We start from the raw sequence: 22605 nt of genomic DNA on the forward strand, positions 1-22605 counted from the left end.
TTCCTTTCCTTTCCTTTCCTTTCCTTTCCTTTCCTTTCCTTTCCTTTCCTTTCCTTTCCTTTCCTTTCCTTTCCTTTCCTTTCCTTTCCTTTCCTTTCCTTTCCTTTCCTTTCCTTTCCTTTCCTTTCATCATGCCATACCCTACCAGATTTCCCATTATTGACACCAACCTTGAAAACTGAAATATTAACAAGCCCCCACAATGGCAAATAAAACATGAAACAGGAAGAGAAGACCACACATTTCCCTCCCTCCTTTTTACAAATTTCGATTTGTGTAGGAGCACCTGCCTGGAAAGATTTATTAAACCAATTTCCTGTTTACAGGAGTCTTCATTAAATACATGCACTCAAGTAGAGAGTCACAACCCCATTTTCCACATCAGCTGAGTAAAACACAGGTTATTTTAGACATTTTCTCACCGTAAGGATATGCACTATCTCCTGCCTATACTGCAGTACTTCACTGAAGTCACCTGCCCTTAAGTTGGACAAAATGATCTTTTGGGTCCCTTCCAACTCGGGAGATGCTATGATTCTGTGAAAATATACATGTTTGAAAATTTCAAATTGCTCTGTTCACAGCAGCATATGGATGTGTATTCCTGGTGTGGAGCACTTCTGCCACAGGATTTTGTGCCATAGAAGCTGAATCTCTGAGAATTACTCAATAACTCAATAGGTGAATAACTCAATCAGTAGCTGTTTGCTCTTTCTAGGAAAATCACAAGGAAATCCCACTGGAGGACCAGCAACAGTCCAGTTCTAGTCTTATCCCTGTTATGCAGTGGGTATGTTAGGAGTGACAGGTTGTTCTACCCTGAGCTTCAGCCTGAGTTATGTCTGGGAATATAATTTGAACTCAAAGGTGGCATTTCAAATTCCATACTATGTGCTTGCATGTGGGCTGGATTTGAACTAGAGCCAACTTGTCGAGGTCAGTGTAAGTTAACTCTGAGCTCATCTCACTGCATCCAGTGCTTTACCTACAGGTTTACTTGTTCAGGTACATTTTGTGTCCGGGCCAAAGAAAGAAGTTCCCCATATTAGAGAACATTTCTATTTCTCTCTCAGTATCACAAATACATTTGATACCAGTCAATCACATTTTATACAAAAGAACCCAGACACAAAATAGATATGCTGTGAAATTAATCTGAATTGTTATCTTAACAGTAATTACATGAGACATTTAAATCTTTAGACTGCATCCCTTGTTCCACAAGCTTTATGATACAATTAAGTTTAATAAAGCATATCTATCACAAATACAATTTTGAAAACACCTCTACCCAAATGGATATTTCTCCTTCATTCCCTTCTCCAGAGGTCCCACTATTATTGTTCCTTTAGACATAATATTAAGATAATCAGTATTTTAGTTTAATAAAACAAAGTAAATTTTTAAAAAATTACTGACCTTTAAAAGAGCCAAAGCCACATGGAAGATTATGTTCATACCCTGAAAATAAGAAGAAAGAAATTTCTATCAGTCCCAGCATACAAACCTCTATTCATACATATTATCTGGCATCAAAACTCAATGCTGTAAGTCCCTAGGGAATGGTTCCCTTTTCCTGCTACACTTGGAAGTTCCTCATTAAAGCCTCAAGGCAGTTTCCAAACTCCCACGGTGGGGGATGATGATGGCTCTTTGGGGCTTTGGGAGACTTCAGTGACTCAGGTGCTATGGATGTCATAGGCTGTCCCCATTGTTTCAGTGCCTGGCAATGCTGCCTTTCATGAACAGTGCAGGATATTGTCATGAGCAGGGCATCAACAAAATGTAATAAATATTCTAGGTGATAGGATTTTTGTCAAGTAACCAAGCTTGGCTATGATTTATCAGGTACAATCTTTCATACTCAAACTGTAATAAAAACCCAAAACAGAACAAAGACAACCCCACAGGTACACAAGACACATTTTTTACTGTGTTTAGCCAAAAGTCAAAACTATTTCAAAGCTAAACAAGCTGCCATCTGTATCCAGTAGTTGCTTGCTGGTTTGCAAAAGCTGGAAATACAAATGTAGAGAAATGTATTCGAGAGAGAAATACAAGGACAATAGGCATTCATTTGAAGATTAAAGAAAGTCTGCAGTCTACATATGTTGATGATTTAAGATTATAAATAGCTTTATCTTCATCCAAATATGAAAAATACCATATGCAGTTCTCATTTGCTGTACCATGTACTTCGTGTTCAGACTGTTTTCCTCAATTATATTTTCCAAATGTTCTTGCCTTGTTTAATGGCATGATAAATCTTTTCTTACAATGTGTCCCAGAGCTGGTATCTAGAAACATCTCAGCAGATCTGCACGCAAGTAATACTGCAATTAAATTATACAGTTGTGGGATAACAAGACTTTTGACAAGACAATGTTCTCCAAGAAATTTCTGCTTCTGCAATTGAATGTGTTTCCAATCCTCTCCCTGAAAGCCTGAGAACATGTTTCTATAAAAAGTATGCTGAGATTTTACAGAAGCTTTCTCGGGAATAAACTGCATTCTTAACACAGATAGCACAGTGCCTTGAAGGGATTGTACCATTACTGAATCCTGGAAATGGTGCAACATCAGACATAATGAATATTGCAACACTGAATTACTTTGCAATTCACTGCATAATCATTGATAACAAACTGTTTTTTCCCACTAGAGGTCACAATTGCAGCAGGACTGAATCTTGCTTCATCACTAGGAAACCCTTCTTCCAAATGGGATAACAATTATGTCAAGTTGTTTGGCTTTACATACTTCTTTTTAATCGAGAAATGTAGAAAAATAGAAATCCAGTTGTGACTTTCAATCATGACACTGATAATACCACAGCTCCAGCAGTAGTAAGTTCATAGTACTTTCAGATTTATTTCAAATATTAATCTGAAGTCAACAGTTAATTCCACACAGCCATGCCATTCACAACTTTTACTTTCTAGTAGAGAGGACTGACAAATCTGTAAATGAGAGAAATATCAACATGCTATCACAAACACGGCATTTTATTCTTAACAAACTGATTAGATTTTGTCATATAATGAGTAAGACTAGTACATCTAATCGCTGGACTACTGAGGAGTTAGTGTTCTGTGTATTTTCTGGCACAACCATAAAGAAATGTACCCCAGTTCTCATTTATTTTCTTATTTTTTTTTCTCTGATCTGCCTGAAAATAACACTGTTCCTGAATTCAACTGAATCAAACTCTCTCCTGGTACTCATACCATCACTCTTCACACAGACAGCAATTGCAGCAGAAATAGATTTGTATCTGCCTTGAGAATCCCCATCTCTTTTTTAAGTCTCACCAGGCAAGGGGCAGCTCACAGACCTGCTCCTGTTACTTGAGCTAACTCAAGGGTCAAAGCAGCACCCTAAAATCCAAACATGAAAGGACTTAAAACCTTCCTATCCAGCTGTCCTGAGCAGCATTCTGCTATTCTCAGGAATAGAAAAACACCTGCAGCCTCCTCTTTCCTCCAGGACAGAGGTAAGGCCTGAATCAATGCAGCATTTTAGAGCTGAGGCATCAATTGCTGCTGTTTCATGCTGACCAGTGAGGACTTGCAGGGCCACTACACCCCAACAGCTGAGTGGATTGGAGGTGGATGCTCTAGATTTCAAAGCAGTGAAACATGTTCCCCATGTCTGAACAACACACTCGATAACCACTGATCTGCCTGCTGGAGTTATTTGTCCTAATTCATGCAAGACTCTTCTTCCACAGTCAAGTTTAATGATTATGATTATGATCACGATCATGAAAAAGAAGGCTCAGCTCATTTTGCTACAATCTTATTTAAAACCCTACTTAATTTACCACACAGTGATTTATAAGCTTCAGCTTAAACTTCAGCTATTTTAGAAGAAAGACCGAATCTACCGAAGAGCACCAGACATATAAATCATTGGTAGCAATATCCCTCCAGTAATTTTATAATGGAAACATGGAAGTACATACAAATTATCCATTAGGGGGAAAGAGAAGGGAACCTATATGAAATAAGCTTTTGACAATTACTTTTTAAAACCAAAGGTGATATACTTATCCAGGCATTTTGAAATAAATGCTGTATGTCTTGGGGAGGTGTGTTGTTTGTTGGTTTTTAGTTTTTGTTTTGTGTCTGGAATGGTCACTGCCCCTTTCAAACCAAGACACTATAGTATCATGCAGATCTCATCCTGAGATTTAAAAGATTTGCATGTGTGAAAGTTGTTATAATTACCTTAACACTTTTTTAAATACAGAACAGTCAAAAGTAAAATTATACACTTATAAACAAGAACTTGTAAGAACACAGGAATGGTGAGGGGCTTATCATCGTGATTTGTCATAGAATCAGGTATTATTTAAGGACCTACTTCAGCTTGTGTAGAGGCCTACAAAACTTTAGGAGAGCTCATGAAACTCAAAGAGTTTTGGAGAAGGAACAGGCTCAACTCAGAGAAGAAGGGAAGGGAAGGGAAGGGAAGGGAAGGGAAGGGAAGGGAAGGGAAGGGAAGGGAAGGGAAGGGAAGGGAAGGGAAGGGAAGGGAAGGGAAGGGAAGGGAAGGGAAGGGAAGGGAAGGGAAGGGAAGGGAAGGGAAGGGAAGGGAAGGGAAGGGAAGGGAAGGGAAGGGAAGGGAAGGGAAGGGAAGGGAAGGGAAGGGAAGGGAAGGGAAGGGAAGGGAAGGGAAGGGAAGGGAAGGGAAGGGAAGGGAAGGGAAGGGAAGGGAAGGGAAGGGAAGGGAAGGGAAGGGAATTTTGGAGTTTGTACCACATTTCAACCCCGTGACAGCTCCTGCTGACTGACAGCCACACTGACCATCCTCTGCTTTATGGGAGCATCATTTAGCAGAAGAGCCCTTCATACCTACTGGTACTGAGATGCACATCCAGGGAAGTCCCCATTTAATTAGTAAAGATTGTGCTTCACAGAAACACCTGTTTCTTTCAAATGTATGTCAAAAAACCTGTAATTTCCAACCACAACTGGAGGTGATGTTTTCACAGGCAAACCAGTGAAACTTTCTCACATGTGCACTGAAATTAAGACTGGCTGAAAGTCAATGAAAATCTTATGATGTTAACTCTGGTCTAGTGAGAGGTTTTCCCAGTTCCTTAATTCCCTCCAAAGCTATGATTCCTTCTGGAGACAGAAGCCTCTTTGAGTCCCTCTGCACACTGAAACAAGATTACTTTTGAAAAGGTCTGAAAAGAAGACTGGGAACGAAGAACAAACAGACTGGTAAAGATGCAATTCTATGGGACCCAGTTTGCATTCAGTGAGATCTCTGTGACAGAAAGGCTGCCTGTGGCTTCCTGCTGAAGGGAGGAGGCAGATTTATTCATCTGACCCAGCAAATCTGCCCAGAGGCTGGAAAAAAGGAAGTCAAGGGGCAGCAAACCAATACTTGCAACAAGCAAAATTCAACAGCCAAGCACAGAGCTGAGTGAGGCCAAACAATTTATTCATGTATATCTGGACATTTGCACTGGGGACGACTTTAGACAGAAGTCTAAGGAGAAGACAGGCTATATTCAATATTAGCATCTCTCCCTCTCCAACCCAGACCCCATGACAGACCTTCCTCTGTTTACACAGCAATACCATCTTCACCAACAAAAGGGAGTTAATCTCTTTTACAAAAAAAAGGAAATTTAATTCATCAATCTCTTTATCTGTGTTCTTTTCCCCCTAGATATGCATGACATGTAAAAGGAAACAGGGTACTGAAAAAATATTTCTAAAGTTGAGCACCAGGTATAAAAGACAAATACAAGAGTCAACTAAGCAGCTCCTTAAGGGCTGAGAAGTCTCAAGCCCCACATGATACGAACATCTTCCAGCTTTCTAGTAACTGAATTTTCCTTTCTTTAAAGGGAAACTAGCTATTCAACAGAAGTTAACTTGACATTGTTTCATAATGACAAAGTGTTTCGTAATTATGTGTTCAGTTGCACAGTCTTTCAATGGAGTACAGAGGGCAATTGGGGTTACAGACTCTAAAGGCAAATTAAAATTCTATTTATGTTTTAGATGGCTTCCAGCAAAACAATTACTTGGCAACTCTCATATGTTGAGAACACGCAATTTTTTTGTTGACAAGATGAAGATATGGTCTGAAGCTCAAACCTCCCTTTGTAAGCAGGGCAGCTTGGAATATGCTCTGTAGGGGCATTTGATTAACATCTTTTAGGCAGAGTTTGTGCAGCTTGTACATTTATTCTAGTTCAATGACAAGATGACTAAAGGAAAAAATGGTAAAAACTCTTGTTCAAATAAGGCACAACGCGAATTAGCCGGTTTTGTGTAAACAACAGATACAGCTTTCTTACTAAAGGAAAAGAACAAACAAAAAAATTACAAAGATATCTTACTGCTAACATATGAGTACCGCTGAGTTCTCAGACTGGGCTTCCCCCAGACCTCCCACTAGGAAACATTACAACTCAGAAAAGGAGAGAACACAGAAATCTCCCCTCTGATCCTATGATTCCATGAAAAATACACACACCCAATTAAAACCAGTTGATTAAATTATTAAGAGAAGCAGGTACCAGGGAGATGGCAAAAACAATGCCAGGGGATTCTGCATTGACTTGTGTCACTTGTCTGGATTTTGCAGCATAAAACAGCACACAATAAATACCAGGCAGCCATGAACCTGTATTAGTATGGTTTCACATGAAATTTTGTTTATTTGATTGCTTTTAATACAAATAAATGGGATTTAGAAGTGAATATTTGCATGTTTTGGGTGGTTTTCATGTCATTTGCTGCTGAGATGTTGCTATGGCTGAATGAATGTAGAGACTGCTGTGAGATTAACATTTTTTTCCTCTCCACCTTCTGTGACTGTTTGCAAAGAATAAAAGTATTTCTAAAGTTCAGCACCAGGTAAAAAAGACAGATATAAGAGTCAACTAAGCACTTCCTCAAGGGCTGAGGAGTCTCAAGCCCCACATGACATGAACATCTTCCAGCTTTCTAGTAACTGAATTTTCCTTTATTTAAAGGGAAACTAGCTATTCAACAGAAGTTAACTTGACATTGTTTCGTAATGACAAAGTGTTTCATAATTATGTGTGACTGTTTGAAAAGAATAAAAATTACAGCCACAGAATTTTAAGTCTTTTCCACATATCAAACTTGCATGCGCCCTTGCATGAGGTATTTCTGCAATGATACATTCCTAATACACCAGCAACTGATTATGGGCTAGCAGCATGTGTCAACTAAGCCATACAGTAACTGTACTCTTCTGGACTGCAAAGCTTTAAACTGCAGGGTTTTTAGACATTTCTGTCCCTTCTTCCAAAACTGATTAATACAGGGACAAGGAAAGGGACCTAAATCCACCCTAGGCACCAAGGGTATTATCACACACAAGGAGAGAAAAAGAGGTCTCATCTCTTTAGGTAAGACAGGTCCTCCAGCTCTGGTAGGGAAACAGGGCATGGCTGTTAGATGTGCTCAGAAGAGAAGGGATCTTTCAGATCCCAGTTTTCATGAAAGCAGATGAGGTAAGGAGTTCAGAACATGTCTTGACAGAGAGCTGTGCCTCGTTCCCCCTCTACCTGTGTGCACACAGCACAAAGAAAAACAAAAATACATGCCCACACTAAATCAGCATCTGCCCCCCTACACTCCTTCTGATCTTCTTCCCAGTGATTCCTCATCCTCTCCCTTTCCCTGCCATGACACAGCCCTGGCCCTCGTCTCTCTGAACCCTGACATTGGTCTTTCCTTTCCAACAATGAGTCAAATGCAAACTTCACACTTTGATTCCACGTATTTAGAAAATTCTTAACAGCCTCAAATTCCAAGCACAAAGCAACGGAAAGTGTTTTGGCACAGGCAGACTGCACTATCCTCTTCTTTAAAAACATTTCCCAAATTACCTCAGCTTCCTGGATTTGCTCATGGAATGGCACTCTCCCATTTATGATACTTTCCTTCAGTTATTTCTAAAGTGTTTTTGAAGCTTGCCAAGACTGTTTAGGATATGCTGCTATTCCAATACAGCAGATGGCACTAGTGTTAAGTAAGCATTATGGAAATTTACTGTATTCCTAGAAAAAACAACTAAGTGAACATCAACTAGCAGGTGGTTAAAATATTTCATGAGCAATGGGGAAAGTAATTCAGAGACATAGTGAGAACATGACATTACATGTGTCACCCTTCTAAGGTCCAAAAGAAGTCATTCAAACTGGTCACTCATCCTTGGCATGCTCTTCACCTTGATCTTAGAACATCTCTAAGAAGTAGCCTTAACATTTAGACTACAAAATTTATCTACATCACCCAAAAGGTACCTTCTGTTCTCATAGGTTATCTTGGATTGCAGACTGTTGTGAGACTGTTTTTCCTTTGCTCATGCTGAGCATTTATCATCAGCCTTGTTATTTTGGGGATAAACAAAGCAGCAGCCATGACTATAAGATCCATAAATTATGGATGCTCATGGGAACACCTGGACAACCTTGAGTCAAGGGTTAGGCTAAACCCTCTCCGAGAACCTCTCAGATTCCGTTCTCTATTAAATAAACGCTCTTAACCTTGGTCCAAGCCTGAATTATTAGAAATTCTGTTAGAATGTTTTGTGGTCCCCCTCATGGTACTACACACCTCCAGCATTTTTGCTGTTGACTGAATTTTACATCCAAGCACCTTATACTACTTGTAACCTTCATGTTGAAAAGAACTTAAAACTGTTTATCAATATAATCTGAATGTTTTAAACACACACATCCAAAAGCTTTAATAAGTTCCTCGTGCAGCACACACACAATCAAATCCTACATCATTCTTTCTGTCTTTTTATGTTAATTTCTGTTCTAGTGCTGAAAAGCCCCCATAGCAGATTACAGCTGTAGATCATCAGATGAATTAGGCTAAAATTACTTTTCCTTTGGATTTAAGTAACTCATCTAACTACATAAAAGCCAGACATACAATTCTAGTAAACCTGAGGTTATCTCCATTGCAGACCTCCCACTTCTGCAACAAAAAAAGACCATGATGGTTGACATGAGAGCAGATCCCTGAATGCAACAAACCAGCATTACCACTGGACATCCACATTCAAATTCTAGTCATCCATCTGGAGTCTGAGAACACCTATTCTCCTTCTTCTAAATGAATTAAAAGCTAATTATAGTAGACTGGGAAAGAAATCCTTTCCAGTCTCTTTACATGAAACAGCAGTGGCTGATAAAGACTTCAGCAAAGCTCAGCTCTCCAGCAGGCCTGATGCAAAGGGATTGGGCAGGAGGAAACACAGTCTAAATGCCAAAATTTGTTTGCCTGCATTCCTAAAAGGAAAACAAACAGACGGCTCCTGGCCTTTTCTAACTAACATGTATGACATTGACTTCGCTCTGGAAAATAGTACTGAAATAATGCAGGCAGCTCCAGCACAGACCTATGCCTACTTAGAATTTAAGTCCAGGTTTTAATATGCTGTTACTATAAGAGATTTTATTTCTAGCAGGTCCATTCTTCTGTTTTGTACGATTTCTTAAAATATTCACAACTGGAAAGGCTGACAAATGTAGACAACATGGCAATAAAAGTAAGTCCAGAAAGTTCAGTCTGTCTTTCCCTATAGATCTACAGAAGATAAACAACTGTGCACAATCTTTTATTTAATTCACATTTCATCTCAGTGCAGATTTACAGCAGAAGTAGGCTTGCTCTTGACTCAATTCCTGAGGAAGTTTAATAAATTGAAATGTTAATCTGTTCTTTCTCAACTCTGTTGAAGGCATCTCAGAAGTATCTGACAGTGACAGATAAAAAATAGCAGGCTATTATGGTCTCTCCTCCTCAGTCAGCCGTCGCGCGGTGCCGGCCAGCCCTGGGCGGTGCCATACGGCGTTTCCTGGCACATCCATCCCCAGCAAGACACACACAAGACACAAATCAAATCTTCAGTGTCAATACCTGCAATTCTGCTCTGACTGTCAATGCTTCATTAGGAAGGAGAGCTCCCAGTAGCCAGATCTCCACAATGTGGTGCCACACTTTTACTATCAGTAAGTGTTCACTTACTAGCACCGCATTGTTCACATTTTAAAAGGCTTTTCAAGACACCTACCGGCCTTCATTATAGCAGAATATTTTACACAATATTCTGGAAGCAACAGTTGATAAATAAAGGCCAAGGAGTGATGGTATCCTAGCTTTCAATTCCCCCTTCTTGCACTGTGCTGTGCGGTCCTGTGAAAGGCATTTTTCCTTCTCTGCTATTAGCTGTATTAGTAAACATTAAGTAATTTCATGTTCAAAACAGATAATCAGCTGCATCCTGTCGAATCCTGTCGTGATCCAGTCAGAATGGCAGCTTAGTAGTCAAACTGTTAACTTAGTAGTTCAATTACATAGTCAAATTATATATTATGACACTAAAACAAACAACTATCTCTGCCAGCCCAGGTAGGGCAGCGTGCAGGAGATGTTTTTGCATATTCCAAAAAGGAGAGAAGTATCATCCTGAAGTATTTTATATCCCCCAAAACTACACACAAAAATAGCCAGATCAATCTAAAATGGAGTTTAATCATTGTGTTTCAAAATTCTCGTCTAATACTGGAATGACAGCTTGAGTTCTCCACTTCCTTTAGCTTTGGCAGCACTGTATATATCACAAAAGGTTAAAGAATTTTCTTTTTAAAGCAGGGAGAAAAATAATGAAAATTTTAAAAACGCTTATCTGATTATCTGCCAACTGGTTGGGTTGTTTTTCTCTTCTAAATGCCTACTGAAGGTAATTTATTTAGTGTTTTTAAAACAAATATTTTCATTTTAAATTGAATAGTTTAAAATGCAAAAGGAAGTGAAATGTCAACTGATATTCTGTAGCACAGCTGAGGTGCAGCTGTTGCACTGGGGACAGCTCTGAGTGACAAGAGCTTTACCTAGATGAATTGCTATTTCTGAGCACGACTTTAAATAAATAATTTAAAATAGAACAAAAGGAGACAGCAAAACTGAGCAGGCTTGTGAAATGTTCAATAAAATCATGTCATATTGACAGATAAGACTGACAAGTCCAAATACAACTCTGCGTTTCATCAACAAAAAAATTTCTTCAATGCAAACAAGAAACAGCAAAGGGGGAAAAAAAAAGAGAAAAGAAAAATGAAACAACTGCGACAAGCAGCTAAAAGGAACGATGTAGGAAGATCTCCAGGCTCCAACGCACAGTTTGCTGTAATCACTTTACAACTTTCACCTGGCTCAATAGGTTTGTGTTTTTATTACAAGCAGCTAAATTTTATAAGATACACCACGGCACTGTGGCGGTGTACCTGCCTGGAAGCCCAAATTTCTCTTCAAGCTTCTGTCGCGGGGAAGAAAAAGACTTCCAAATATGTCATTTCTACATGGGGATGGGTGACACATGCTGCCCCAGAACTATTCAGACAATATTCTAAGAGCACGAGAAACTGAAGGGTTTAATCACATCTTCAACAGTCTGGTGACAACAGACAGTCACACAGAAGCCATGGCAAATCCCAAATTTGTGTGAATTTATTGGAAACTGCTCTGAAGCAATACTTCATGTGAGAATGATGCAAGACCTTGACTGTAGTGACACTCACTTTGATGGGATTTAAAAAATTTCTTCATAAAACTTAATTCCCATCATAACTTTAACTCCTTTTTCATAGCTATGCTTCTGCCCAAGAGTTCCATCCTCAGCTTGTGCCACTGTTCCACTGTACAGGCAGGGGAAAAAATCTTCCCTGGTTAGTTGGGAAATTACAGCACTTCCAACAGGTATTTTTCCTCTCTGGATTGAAAGTTGAGTATCTGTAACTGAAAGTGAAATCTGTACGATTTCACTCTTCCAGCCACAATTAAAAATCAAAACCCAAGCCAGTACAAAGATTCTGGCTTAACATGGAACCACTGAATGGCTGGGGTTGGAAGGGACCTCTAGAGATCAGCTATTCCAAGACACAAATTGTTCACCCATAATTCAAATATTTTCAAGAGAGGCTCCCTTAAAATTATTAGTTGGCAGGATGCATTCAGCAACGATTTTAAATGGTTTTCTTCCCCTATTTTTTTCTTTCCTATAAGAGTTGCACCGAATGCAAACATTTTGTAAACACAGACAGGACAAGGATGTGGAGAAAGCTTAAGTCAGGAACTTGAAGGGTGCTTAAAATTCATCTGTTATCCATGACAAATTAAGGAAAAGGCAGGAAGCTTGTTTTTAAAAACTTAAAACACTTCACTGCAAAGGCTTCTTGCTTTTCTGGGGATTTTTTTTCTGCAGAATATGTTTCAGTCTTAGCAGCTGCCACTGTTTTTTCTCCTACCAGCTGCCAGAATTACCAGCATGCTGGTTGTTCAGAGATAAAGTAAGGAACAATTTATGCAGAAAAAATTATGTTTTGATTACCCCCATAACTCCTTCCAGAGGCTGACTGGACACACAACTCCAGTCCTCTGTCAAGAAATGGTTTCTTCCTGCTTCTGCCTGTCATATGCCTACAGAACTGACTTGCTGTCTACAAAGAGGGCCAACTAGATTTTTATTTTATCATGACTAATCTATTCCCCTCCCACAAATTCTCAGAACTGCTCATTACTTGAGAGTGGTTGACTCCTGAATGTTAGGAGCAATTTTCTGATAGCCAACACTGTTTGCTTCAGGATGTTTTCTCCACACTGCCCCACTCTTTCTCAAGATGTCTGCATGTATGTTCTCACTAGAAATAAATTTTCTTACTCTTTCTGGTTTATTTTTAGCTGTAGTTAAAGAGGTTTCTTTAGCTGTGTATGAATACCCTCCACAAACACTACAATGCTTCCCTTTCCCTAGCATGTTCTAATGTTGCACTCTCTTACTTTTTCCTTGGATTTCACCTTGGATTTCACCTTGGATTTTCACCTTCTTTCCCACTGTAATTGCTTCAGACACATTGAGATAAACATTGCCAATATTACCCTACCTTGCTTTGATAACTGAGCACCAATAGGCAGAATAAGAAATATCACAAGCACTGATTCCTACCAAGGCACATGCAACAAGCCTGAAGATGCTCAGACAAAATACTTCACAATAAAAATTAACAAAATGAACTAGAGTCAACAGTGTTTCATACTCGTGAAGCCTTCACCTTTAAAATTATCAAATATTTTATCCATCTATTTATTTTCATGTTTGTGACCCCTTGAAATTTGAGAGGAAATCAGTGACAGGTTTAAAAGCAGGTGTAATGCCACAGATGCTCTGACTTCTCATTTGCCAAAGGAAAGACTGGTATTTTACCAAAATAAATATTCTAGATTATCAATCTATTCTGACTGGCTTTTAAAAGAAAGTGTAGATATGTCTACAGCATAGACACACACACCATTTTGTATCTGGAGTAGTGTGTTCCTAGTTGGAATAGCAGGGAAAAAAAAACAAGAGGAAGAAGCTTCCTTCATTTGTGTTTGGCCCCTCTCACTCTTGGTTTAATATCAGGCCACCAAAGCAACATGCACCACCATTTCTATCTGTGGGCACTCTGAGTCAGGCCACTTGGAGAGCTTTCCTTACTAGGTGTCTTCAAGAAACTACAATTCCTAACTCTGAATAATCATTTAACAAATTAAATGAAAAACAGGTGTGTGCATTGGATATTCTTAATTAGACCCCTCGGCAAAAAATGAGGCAATCCACAGTTCTAATTTTTAAACCAAACCAGTGTTTCACTGAACATCTTCTGTTCAATATAACCATGGTTTCTACATAACTTAGTTATACTCATTTTACAATTAAGCAGTAAAGGACTTCAACAAAACAAAACAAGAAGAAACATTGATGGAGTAGAGGAAGGAATTTCTGATTCCATATTTTTTTTACCTCACAAAGTAGTAAGTCAATGATGTGGAAGACCATGCAGAGTGGAAACTTGGCAGTAAAAAGAGTGAGGAACCACTGGGATGCATACATGTGAGCTTCCAAATTGAGGTCTGAGAAATGGCTGTGCAAGTCTGGTAACTGCTCCTGGAACAAAGGAAAAAAAAATTGGATGTTTCAATATCACTCATTCATTTGAGTTCTTCATCCATACTTCCAGTAAGGACCAGGGCTGCTAAATACCAAAAAACATAATAAAGTGAAAGCCTGGCTTCTCTTGGGCAATGAAGATGTTTCTTGATAAATTTCAATGCCAAGGCATCCCATGGTTACAGTTTTTAGTAAGATATCCACAGTGGATTCTATCACAGTATCAAAGAACACACTGAGACTGCACTGAGAAATTACAGAATCTTCAGCAGTCGAAAGGCAGAGCAGTTGTAAAATCTATGTCATGGTGTATATTTTAAAGTTATTATTTTGCTGTGTCTTGCTATAAATGCTTCTGCCACCAAAAAAACAATGGCTACTGGAACCAGATCAATTTGCAGAGCTTGAAAGCAACAGAGCAGACCACTCCATCTGATCATTTCTCTAACTAGAGCACATTCAAGCAACACAAAATAAGCACAGAAAATCCTACTGAACCGTGATGATACGGTCATTTAATAAAGTATCTTTGTTAAGAGTATATTTGTTAATAAAATCTGTTTTGTTTGTTAACAAAAATCTTTGTGGACATAAGTAAATACTGAGAAGACCATATGCTGAAGTATCACATTAATTAGTATGCAATTCCACTCCATCAAGTATGAAATATGCACAATTTGACATCTGAAAAAATACCATTAAATTAAAAATAGCCTGTTTTGTTTGGCTTCAGTATATCCCACAGAGGTACCTATGATTATCTGTGAGAACTGACTTCAGCAAGCAGCTTTTCACAGTGCCAACAGAAGGGTAGAGCTGAACAAACTGTAAGTCCTTATTAGTCAGAATAACAATGTATAATATTTGCAGTCCTTTAGTTATGCTAAACTGCTGGATCAAGTAATTCCACCCAAAACAGAGCAGAGTCTCTGAAGAGACAGTAAAACCTGCCCAGTGGTCCACACTTGATTGCTATTTCATAAGCATCAGGATGTCCTGATTTGCCTGACCTGTTAACACCCACATAATTCATGGAAAGTAGGACACTGATGGAGGCAGTCCAAAGGATATACTGACCTCAGTAGCACAGAGACATTTTCTCTAAGAAACACCTGAAAAAGAGAGGGAGCAAACAAACGAGGGGAGCAAATACCTGCTCTGTTTGGATACAAAGATTAACTGCAGAAGTGGTATATCAGAGACAAAAGGAACTAGAAACAAACCCGACTCATTATGTTTGAGTTCAGCTATTACACTTCCCTGGAGAGGTGGTTTTATTGTCCAGTAGCTTCTGGAAGCAAAGCATTTATCTCTTCTTCACGCCATTATTTCCATTTATGAAACAAATCAAAGGAGAATCTGTTACTCTGGCCCCACCTGCATTAACTTCTCCAGTTGGAAAAATTTGCAATGGAGATCTTCAAAGTTATTTCTGTAGAGGTCCCTCAAGCCATAGTCATACATTATTTTCACAAATACACAGAATGCCTGCTCCTCTGGCATCTGTTTGGAAAAATACACAAAAATAAGGTTAATAATGGAGCTAAGGCTGTACATGCCTTACACAGACACACATAGTTAAACACCTTATGCACAACGAATTCAGAACAAGGGACATATTAAAACTTTCAACCAACTACTGTGAATGCCAAATTAACCAACTAAAATCTCAGTGGGACTATTTTCATTGATGAGCACCTGAATTTGGCTCTGTAAGGCCTTCTTTGAAGAAAATGTGGGATCAAATCACAGGTTCGTGTATGTCTACATCCCTACAGCAGCACAACTGTCAGCAGCATTGTTTTTGTCAAAGAGGTATGAGAACAACTAGTACACAATTCTCAGGCACACAAAAGCAATTTTAAAATAAAAAAGAATGAAAACAAAAAGGCAACAAGTCATGACTGTGATGTCTACTGAGAGATACTTAGTTAAATGGGAAAAATTCAGGAAAACTAAGGTACAACCAACCTCTAGTGAGAACAGTGCTTATCCACTTTCATCCAAACCTCAGGACATCAAACTCTGAAGTTAGATTTCCCACAACCCCAACTATTAACATGCTGATTTTTTCAGAATCCCTACTTCCATAACCTCTGCTTCATTCTGACCAAAATTTCTCATCCAACAGTTGTTTGGAAGGTGCTACTAACAAAAGCTGACTGAGCCACTCTACACTTCTGTTTGTTAGCCTGAGCCCTCTGAATGCTGAATTGGTAGGAAGCCCTGGGTCACTAAACCTCCACATCATCTTCCCCTGTGCCTTCAGGTAACACAATGATGACAGGCACCAACAGAATCCAAATCAACCCTTCCACCACATTAAAAACGTGCTTTCTTTTGGAAGCAGCAGATTGTAACAAATGAAAACCATTACTGAGAATCAAGAACTTTGACCTTTTAGTGTATCCACTCATTTGGCCTACTGCCAGCTTCTTATCAAACATTGGCTACAGCTGAAAGCTCAGCATTTTCTTCAACAGGAATTTTAGACTCTTGATATTTTCCTTCAGGGTTTCATCTTATGCTCAGCCCAAGATTAAGGCCATGGGCAGTTTCATTTTCATTTTCAGACACCATAAAAGAAAGTACCTGGTTAGCACAAAGGATTACCAGATTGGCTGATACCTATCAGTCTGGGCTTGATTTACTCAAGACAAATTCTTAGGAATTTCAAAGCTCATAATCACAATTTTAGCTGGATCCCAAATGACAGCATATAAAAGCCACAAAGGGAAGAAATAATTGTATCCTGACCAAAAGGTTCATTGAGACTCCTTGCTTCCCCTTTCTCTAAGCATTTCACTTTAACATCCTCTGATGAAACCAAATGTTATAAAGGACATATTAAAATGAGTGTGATTTCCATTTAGCATCCCCAGTGTATAGGGCAACTTCTTCCAGCTCCAGAAACACTAAAAAAAGAGTTGATTCTTTGTAGTAATGACAACGTGGAACTGAGGTAGAGAAGCTGAGGTATTACTCAAATGTTAACAATGTGACAGCCACACACTTCTAAACAACCCTCAATGGCTCTTTTTCCAGTGGAACTTCAAAATCCAGCTTTGGGTAAAAAAATTAATTGCAAAATAACTTAGATAAACTATTTTACAGTATATGTTAGACTGCAGTAATAGGACTAATTCAGGTTTATTCTTAAAAGATCTAAAGCTTCTCTGCAATACTGTTGCTGTGTATCAGGTTTCTCAAGACTTCAAAGAGTTACAGCTCTCACTAGGAATTACGACTTAAACTAATCCAAATTTGAGATCCAAATGCCTTAGGAAGTGCATGTGGAACATCCATATCACCAGCAGCTGTCTCAAACCCACACTTTAAAAGGTATCTTAAAAGGTATCTCAATCCTCACTGATAATTTACTAATTAAAACCTGAGAGAAAAAGCAGGCAAGAGCTTGAGTAAGAATTGTGGTTCAGCTTTGGAGTGTGTTATTCAGATAGACTTTATCTCAATAAATACTCAATACTTTATCTCAATAAATACACTATTTGAATCTGCTGTTTTTCCACAGAGACATCAGATACAAAGCATCTTGCACCTATAAAAACTGTGTATTTATTTATCTGTCTCTGGACATACACCCATGTGTTTATAAAGGAAGCAAGAGATCAAATTTTGTGCAGTTTTTGATTACAGGCTAAAATATCATGGTTAAAAATCAGCTTTCCATCAGCAGATATTATAAAGCTTAATATTATAAGTATTAAAATTATTTATATTATAAATTATAAATATATATTATCCCTAGGAGAAAAAAATCTCCCAAAAAATTAGTGGCTATGTGCTTTGACGAGCTGCTCTGAGAATGTCTCACAAAGTTCCCCATAAACACAAAGGGAGCTCACTCAGGTGACAACTAAATTAAAAGAAAAAATTGATATGTAACAAATCGGTTTCGTGTTTTCACACAGAAGTACTTGAGAATTTAACAGATTTCTCCCAGATAAAGGAAATCTAGATTCATGAAGATAGAGGCCATTAATGTCTATGGCCAAAAAGCAACAAGAGGAAAATTAATACAGGCAAATAAGTAACAGCAAATATCTGTCAAACTTGATTTGGATAAACAGCTGATTTTACAGCTGCATTGGTTTCAGATACCAAAGCTTTCATTTTGCAATAAACTCACATGAAGTAGAAGCACAGCTGCAAGGAAGGACTGTCCCTGGCAATAGCCAATGTCTTCATCATAGACAGAATAGGCCTAGAAAAAGAAAAGTCAAACTGTATTTAAAATGCATACAGGCATCACCAACTGTGTTCTCATCAATGAGCTATTCAGGACACTTCCAGTGTCTGAAGGGGTCTACAAGGAAGCTGAAGAAGTATGTTCCATCTGGAACTGGAGTGCCAGGATGAGTGCTTTCCCACGGACAGAGGGCAGGGTTAGATGGGACACTGGGACAAAATTCCTCCCTGGGAGGGTGGGCAGGCCCTGGCACAGGGTGCCCAGAGGAGCTGTGGCTGTCCCTGGATCCCTGGAAGTGTCCAAGGCCAGGCTGGATGGGGCTTGGAGCAGCTTGGGACAGTGGAAGATGTCCCTGGCCATGGCACTAGGTGGAATGGAATGAACTTTAATGTCTCCTCCAGCCAAAGCCACTCCATGATTCTCTGTGTAACACTACTCAGGCTAAAATCATACAGGGGGTAAAACTGTAATCACTCTCATTCTTTCAGGGCTTTTCTAAAAAAACCTACATGCCACTCTCAACCCTCCACAGATGCTGTAGTTCTAAATTATTATTTTTATTTTTCACTCAGCCTGAAAAGAGATGGATGCAATTTCCCTTCACCTAAATCAAGGATAATTCTGCCCAGGTGAGTAATGATAGAACTTTACCAATGCAACAAATAGAACGTGAAAACCAGGGTATTTTGTGCTGTGGGGAAGTGAACGTTTGTTTTTGGAAAAACAAGTTCTGACATTATGCAAGTACAGGACCTAAGTACAGGACCTATGCTGAGAAGTACTTTCACCTGAAGATTTCATCAGAAACAGTTTTTCCATGCCCTTGTTATGCTGAAGAATGAACAAGACTTATTTTCCTAGGGTATGACAGACGTGCTTTTTCTTACTCTTAAAAAATCCCCGAACTAAAATAACTAACCTTTCCTTCCCCTTTATTTTTTGAAGATGAGAAGACAGATACTGTTTTTAAAGAGCTGTCAGAGGACGTTAAGAATTTGTGGAAACTTGAGTAAGCCTAAGCAGCAGCAGCAGGACTGACATCAGAGGAAGAGACATCCTGAGAGAATAAGCAAGGTACTGAGGTTACAGCCAGGGAAAACCAAAGCAAAGGGGAGACCAGGGCGAGAAAGGAGCCACAAGGATCAGAAGATCCACTTTTCCATCTGATGGGGAGAATGGAGTATTTGTGAGGAATTCTGACATGACTCTGAAAGACAGGATTTCTGTAAGTGCAGCCTGAGCACTCCTTTAAAGGTCACTGTTTCAGAACAATTCAGCTATACATTTCCTTTGGAAAAAGCTGACCTGGGACTTGAAGCTCTGTGCCCTTTGTCTATACTGCTCACCACTCTTCTGAAAGCTGTTAGATGGGATTAGTTAGGAGCTGAGTGAAAATAATCCCAGCCCATTGCTCAGTTTCAGTGGCCAAGAAGATTCAAGAAGTCACAGAAATCACTGAAAAATATTTAATGAACCATCACAATTCAGCTTACCAGTTTAAAACAGCTCTAGTCACAAAAGTGAAATGTAAAAACTAACCTGAGGAGTGTACAATGGCAGATACAAAATTCACTTGGAAAAAAAAGGATGCTCTCTATAAGGAAGTTAATTAGCTACTAAGTACTAAATTCACAGAAATTACTTTAGACTCTTAAATTAATATTCTATAGGGCTAACTAGAATAATTCACCTGTTAATCACCATCATGAGTCTTTATCTATTTGTTCCCCAGATCTATCAGTTTATAGATGCCTAATGTCTTGTCTCTGTAGCTTTCCTAAATGATTCCTGGTTTTGATAGGTCAGCTCTGCTTAGAAACAGATGTGCAGAATTACAAAAAAAAATGTGATTCATGATTTCTTCATACTCTATAAAACCACTTCTAATTTACTTTTAAAAATCTAGGCTGAAAAATGAAGATCAAGTTATCGATGCCTGAGGGTTCTCTGTTGTGAGAAGCATTTTAGTCAATAATTTGCTGAAAATAGCAATGAATTAATCCAATCAAGTTATTTTAAAATAAGTACTGAGAAACAAACACACTGGAGAAAACAAACTGCTTCCAAAACTGACACAGATTGAAAAGTACAGAAAGTTGTAAGAAACTGAAACATACTTCTTATGAGATTCTGAAAGAAGTTGAAGTTACAGCAAAAGAGGAGAAACAAGGAGGGTATAAAAAAATCCTCACTCTGAAGTTAAAAACAAAAATATCAAGGAGGAACAGCAAAGTTTCTCATAATCAACTTCCTAAACACATTTGAGCTTGTAATAAATGCATTTCAAAAACACTGAGAGCAGGAGGGCAAAGTCTCTGCTTGGAAAATATATGGTCAGTGTAAGAAAGCTGCATTTAATCTCCAGCAGAAAATCCCCATGAACTTTGTCTGCATTTGTTTTATTACAGAAGAATCATAGGGTTTGTCATCCTGCTGGAACCATTTCTAACAGGGGATGTGTTGAAGGATCTGTGTACAACTGAATATCAGAAGAGATCATAAATTAAAGGGAATAAAATTACTGAAAATTTACTAAGAACAGACAGTATTCATCCAAAAAAGATTGAGAGGAAAAGTAAACTGGTAAACCATTAATTGCTTGATTAAAACAGAAGAGATGAAAAAACTGAAACTTTTCTAAAAAGAATGATCCATAGAACTACAAATCAGCAAGTATTGAATAATCTGGTTTAAATAAAAAAATGAAATTAATTAGTGGACACTGCCTATATAGAAGAAAAATGTCAAAGGGCCCCAGTAAAAAGATGTAATTATTAAAAGGCCTTTGAAGCAACCAAAAACCATTAAAAAAAAAAATTAACTGCTTGGTCCACTTTTTCCACTTCTTTGAAATTTTTTTGAAAGTTAATTTTTTGAAATTCATTTCCACCAGTCCTTTCCTCAAACTCTGATCTTGACAAGCAGCTGTCATCATATACTTGGACACAAACTTCAGCTCTGCATCAGAATTAGGTCAAAGAAAGATTCTGCTCTTAAGTCAAAATATCATAATCCTGACAACTAAAGGTTTAGTTTTTAATGAAGTCTATAAAATCTACATGATTTCATTGCATCTACCCAGTGCAAAGAGACTTTGGAATCTTAATACACATCACATTTCCAATTATACTATTTTAATTTTAAGCAACCTATGGGATTTGATAGCACTGAAATATGTAATTAACCAGAATAACCTTAAAAATAAGGATGCTGCCTACAGATACCACCATAATATCTTATCATTAACAGTCTAAGATTAACTATTTAAGATTTATGCTTCTAAAGAAACTTTCATTTTCCACACAAAATATAAAAACAAGGCAAAATTCCAAATTCCCTATTTCCACTGCAGTCATTATAACTTTATAATTTCAAGAGAATGGGTTTTTTCCCATGACAACTTGTGAATGTCACAGTTTTTAACTTAATATTCTCCTAAGGTCTTGAGGAACTTCCAATTACAATTTCCCAGTTAACTGAAATTTTAAATATTCTCTGTCTCCTAAATGGGATTTAATGAAGGTTCTGACTTGAAGGCTATTTTCATTCATTTTAACTAAATGAAGATCTCACATAATTGGGACATCTTTTTAATAGTTATCTGTATTCTGAAGAGAATTTATACATTTATTACCACATCATCATTAGAAACTGAATTCTTTGGAAGCAGAGTCTACTCAAAGTCCAAGACAGAGAACCACCTGCACGTTGGGAAAAGGAACCAAGAATGCAGGGCTGGGCAGAAACTCCTCTCCAAAATGATTAAGAGAGGAAAATCTCCCAAGACAGGATCTTCTGTGGACTGAAAAATTCCAAGTGCGTAGCATTTAAAGACAAAGGGAAAGATGGCTGAATTTAAAACCTCAGTTTGGGATTTCTGTAACTTCCATCCATTTGTTCCAGCATATTTAAATAAGGAAGAGGTTATGCCTATGATCTCTATGAAATGACCAAGGGAAGTTACTCAGTGTTTAATACAGGCATAGCTCTGTGCTGAAGTCTGCTTTAGGAGACTTGTAAGACTAACATGGTGTCTGAAACTTGGAAAACATCCATACTTTGATTCAGACTTTTCACCCAACAAGGTATTTTATTATATGCCCAGTGGCTAAATAATTTTAGTAAAAATTTAGCTACAATTTAAAACTCCATACCTAAATTTATTATAAGACTATCAGTCTGAAAGTAATAATATTCCTATGAGTGCAGCATTGAGTATGTATCACATTATAGAAGGACCTTCTGCATTAACTGAAAACCTTATTTTTAGACATTAGTTACTCATTTATGGAGCATCATGAAGAGGCACGTGGCTGTTACACAATGTGCCTCTGCCAGCTGAGAGAATGAAGAAATTATCACCTTCAGTCAGGCAGGCCCCCAGTCAGACC

General features: G+C 38.3%; 1 protein-coding gene across 4 annotated transcripts in view; it reads right to left on the reverse strand.

The window, feature by feature from the left end:
• RABGAP1L (RAB GTPase activating protein 1 like) overlaps window positions 1-22605 on the reverse strand; it is a 212692-nt gene that overhangs the window by 79167 nt on the left and 110920 nt on the right. For all 4 annotated transcript variants that reach the window (XM_062497174.1, XM_062497171.1, XM_062497173.1 and 1 more), the window contains 4 exons: window positions 18155-18229; window positions 15382-15507; window positions 13858-14001; window positions 1420-1461 (listed from right to left, as the gene is read on the reverse strand). In XM_062497174.1, coding sequence (XP_062353158.1) covers window positions 1420-1461; window positions 13858-14001; window positions 15382-15507; window positions 18155-18229 — 387 coding nt within the window. The remainder of the gene's footprint in view (window positions 1-1419; window positions 1462-13857; window positions 14002-15381; window positions 15508-18154; window positions 18230-22605) is intronic.

The sequence above is a fragment of the Cinclus cinclus genome, chromosome 8 (assembly GCF_963662255.1).
Source record: "Cinclus cinclus chromosome 8, bCinCin1.1, whole genome shotgun sequence".
Lineage (NCBI taxonomy): Eukaryota > Metazoa > Chordata > Aves > Passeriformes > Cinclidae > Cinclus > Cinclus cinclus.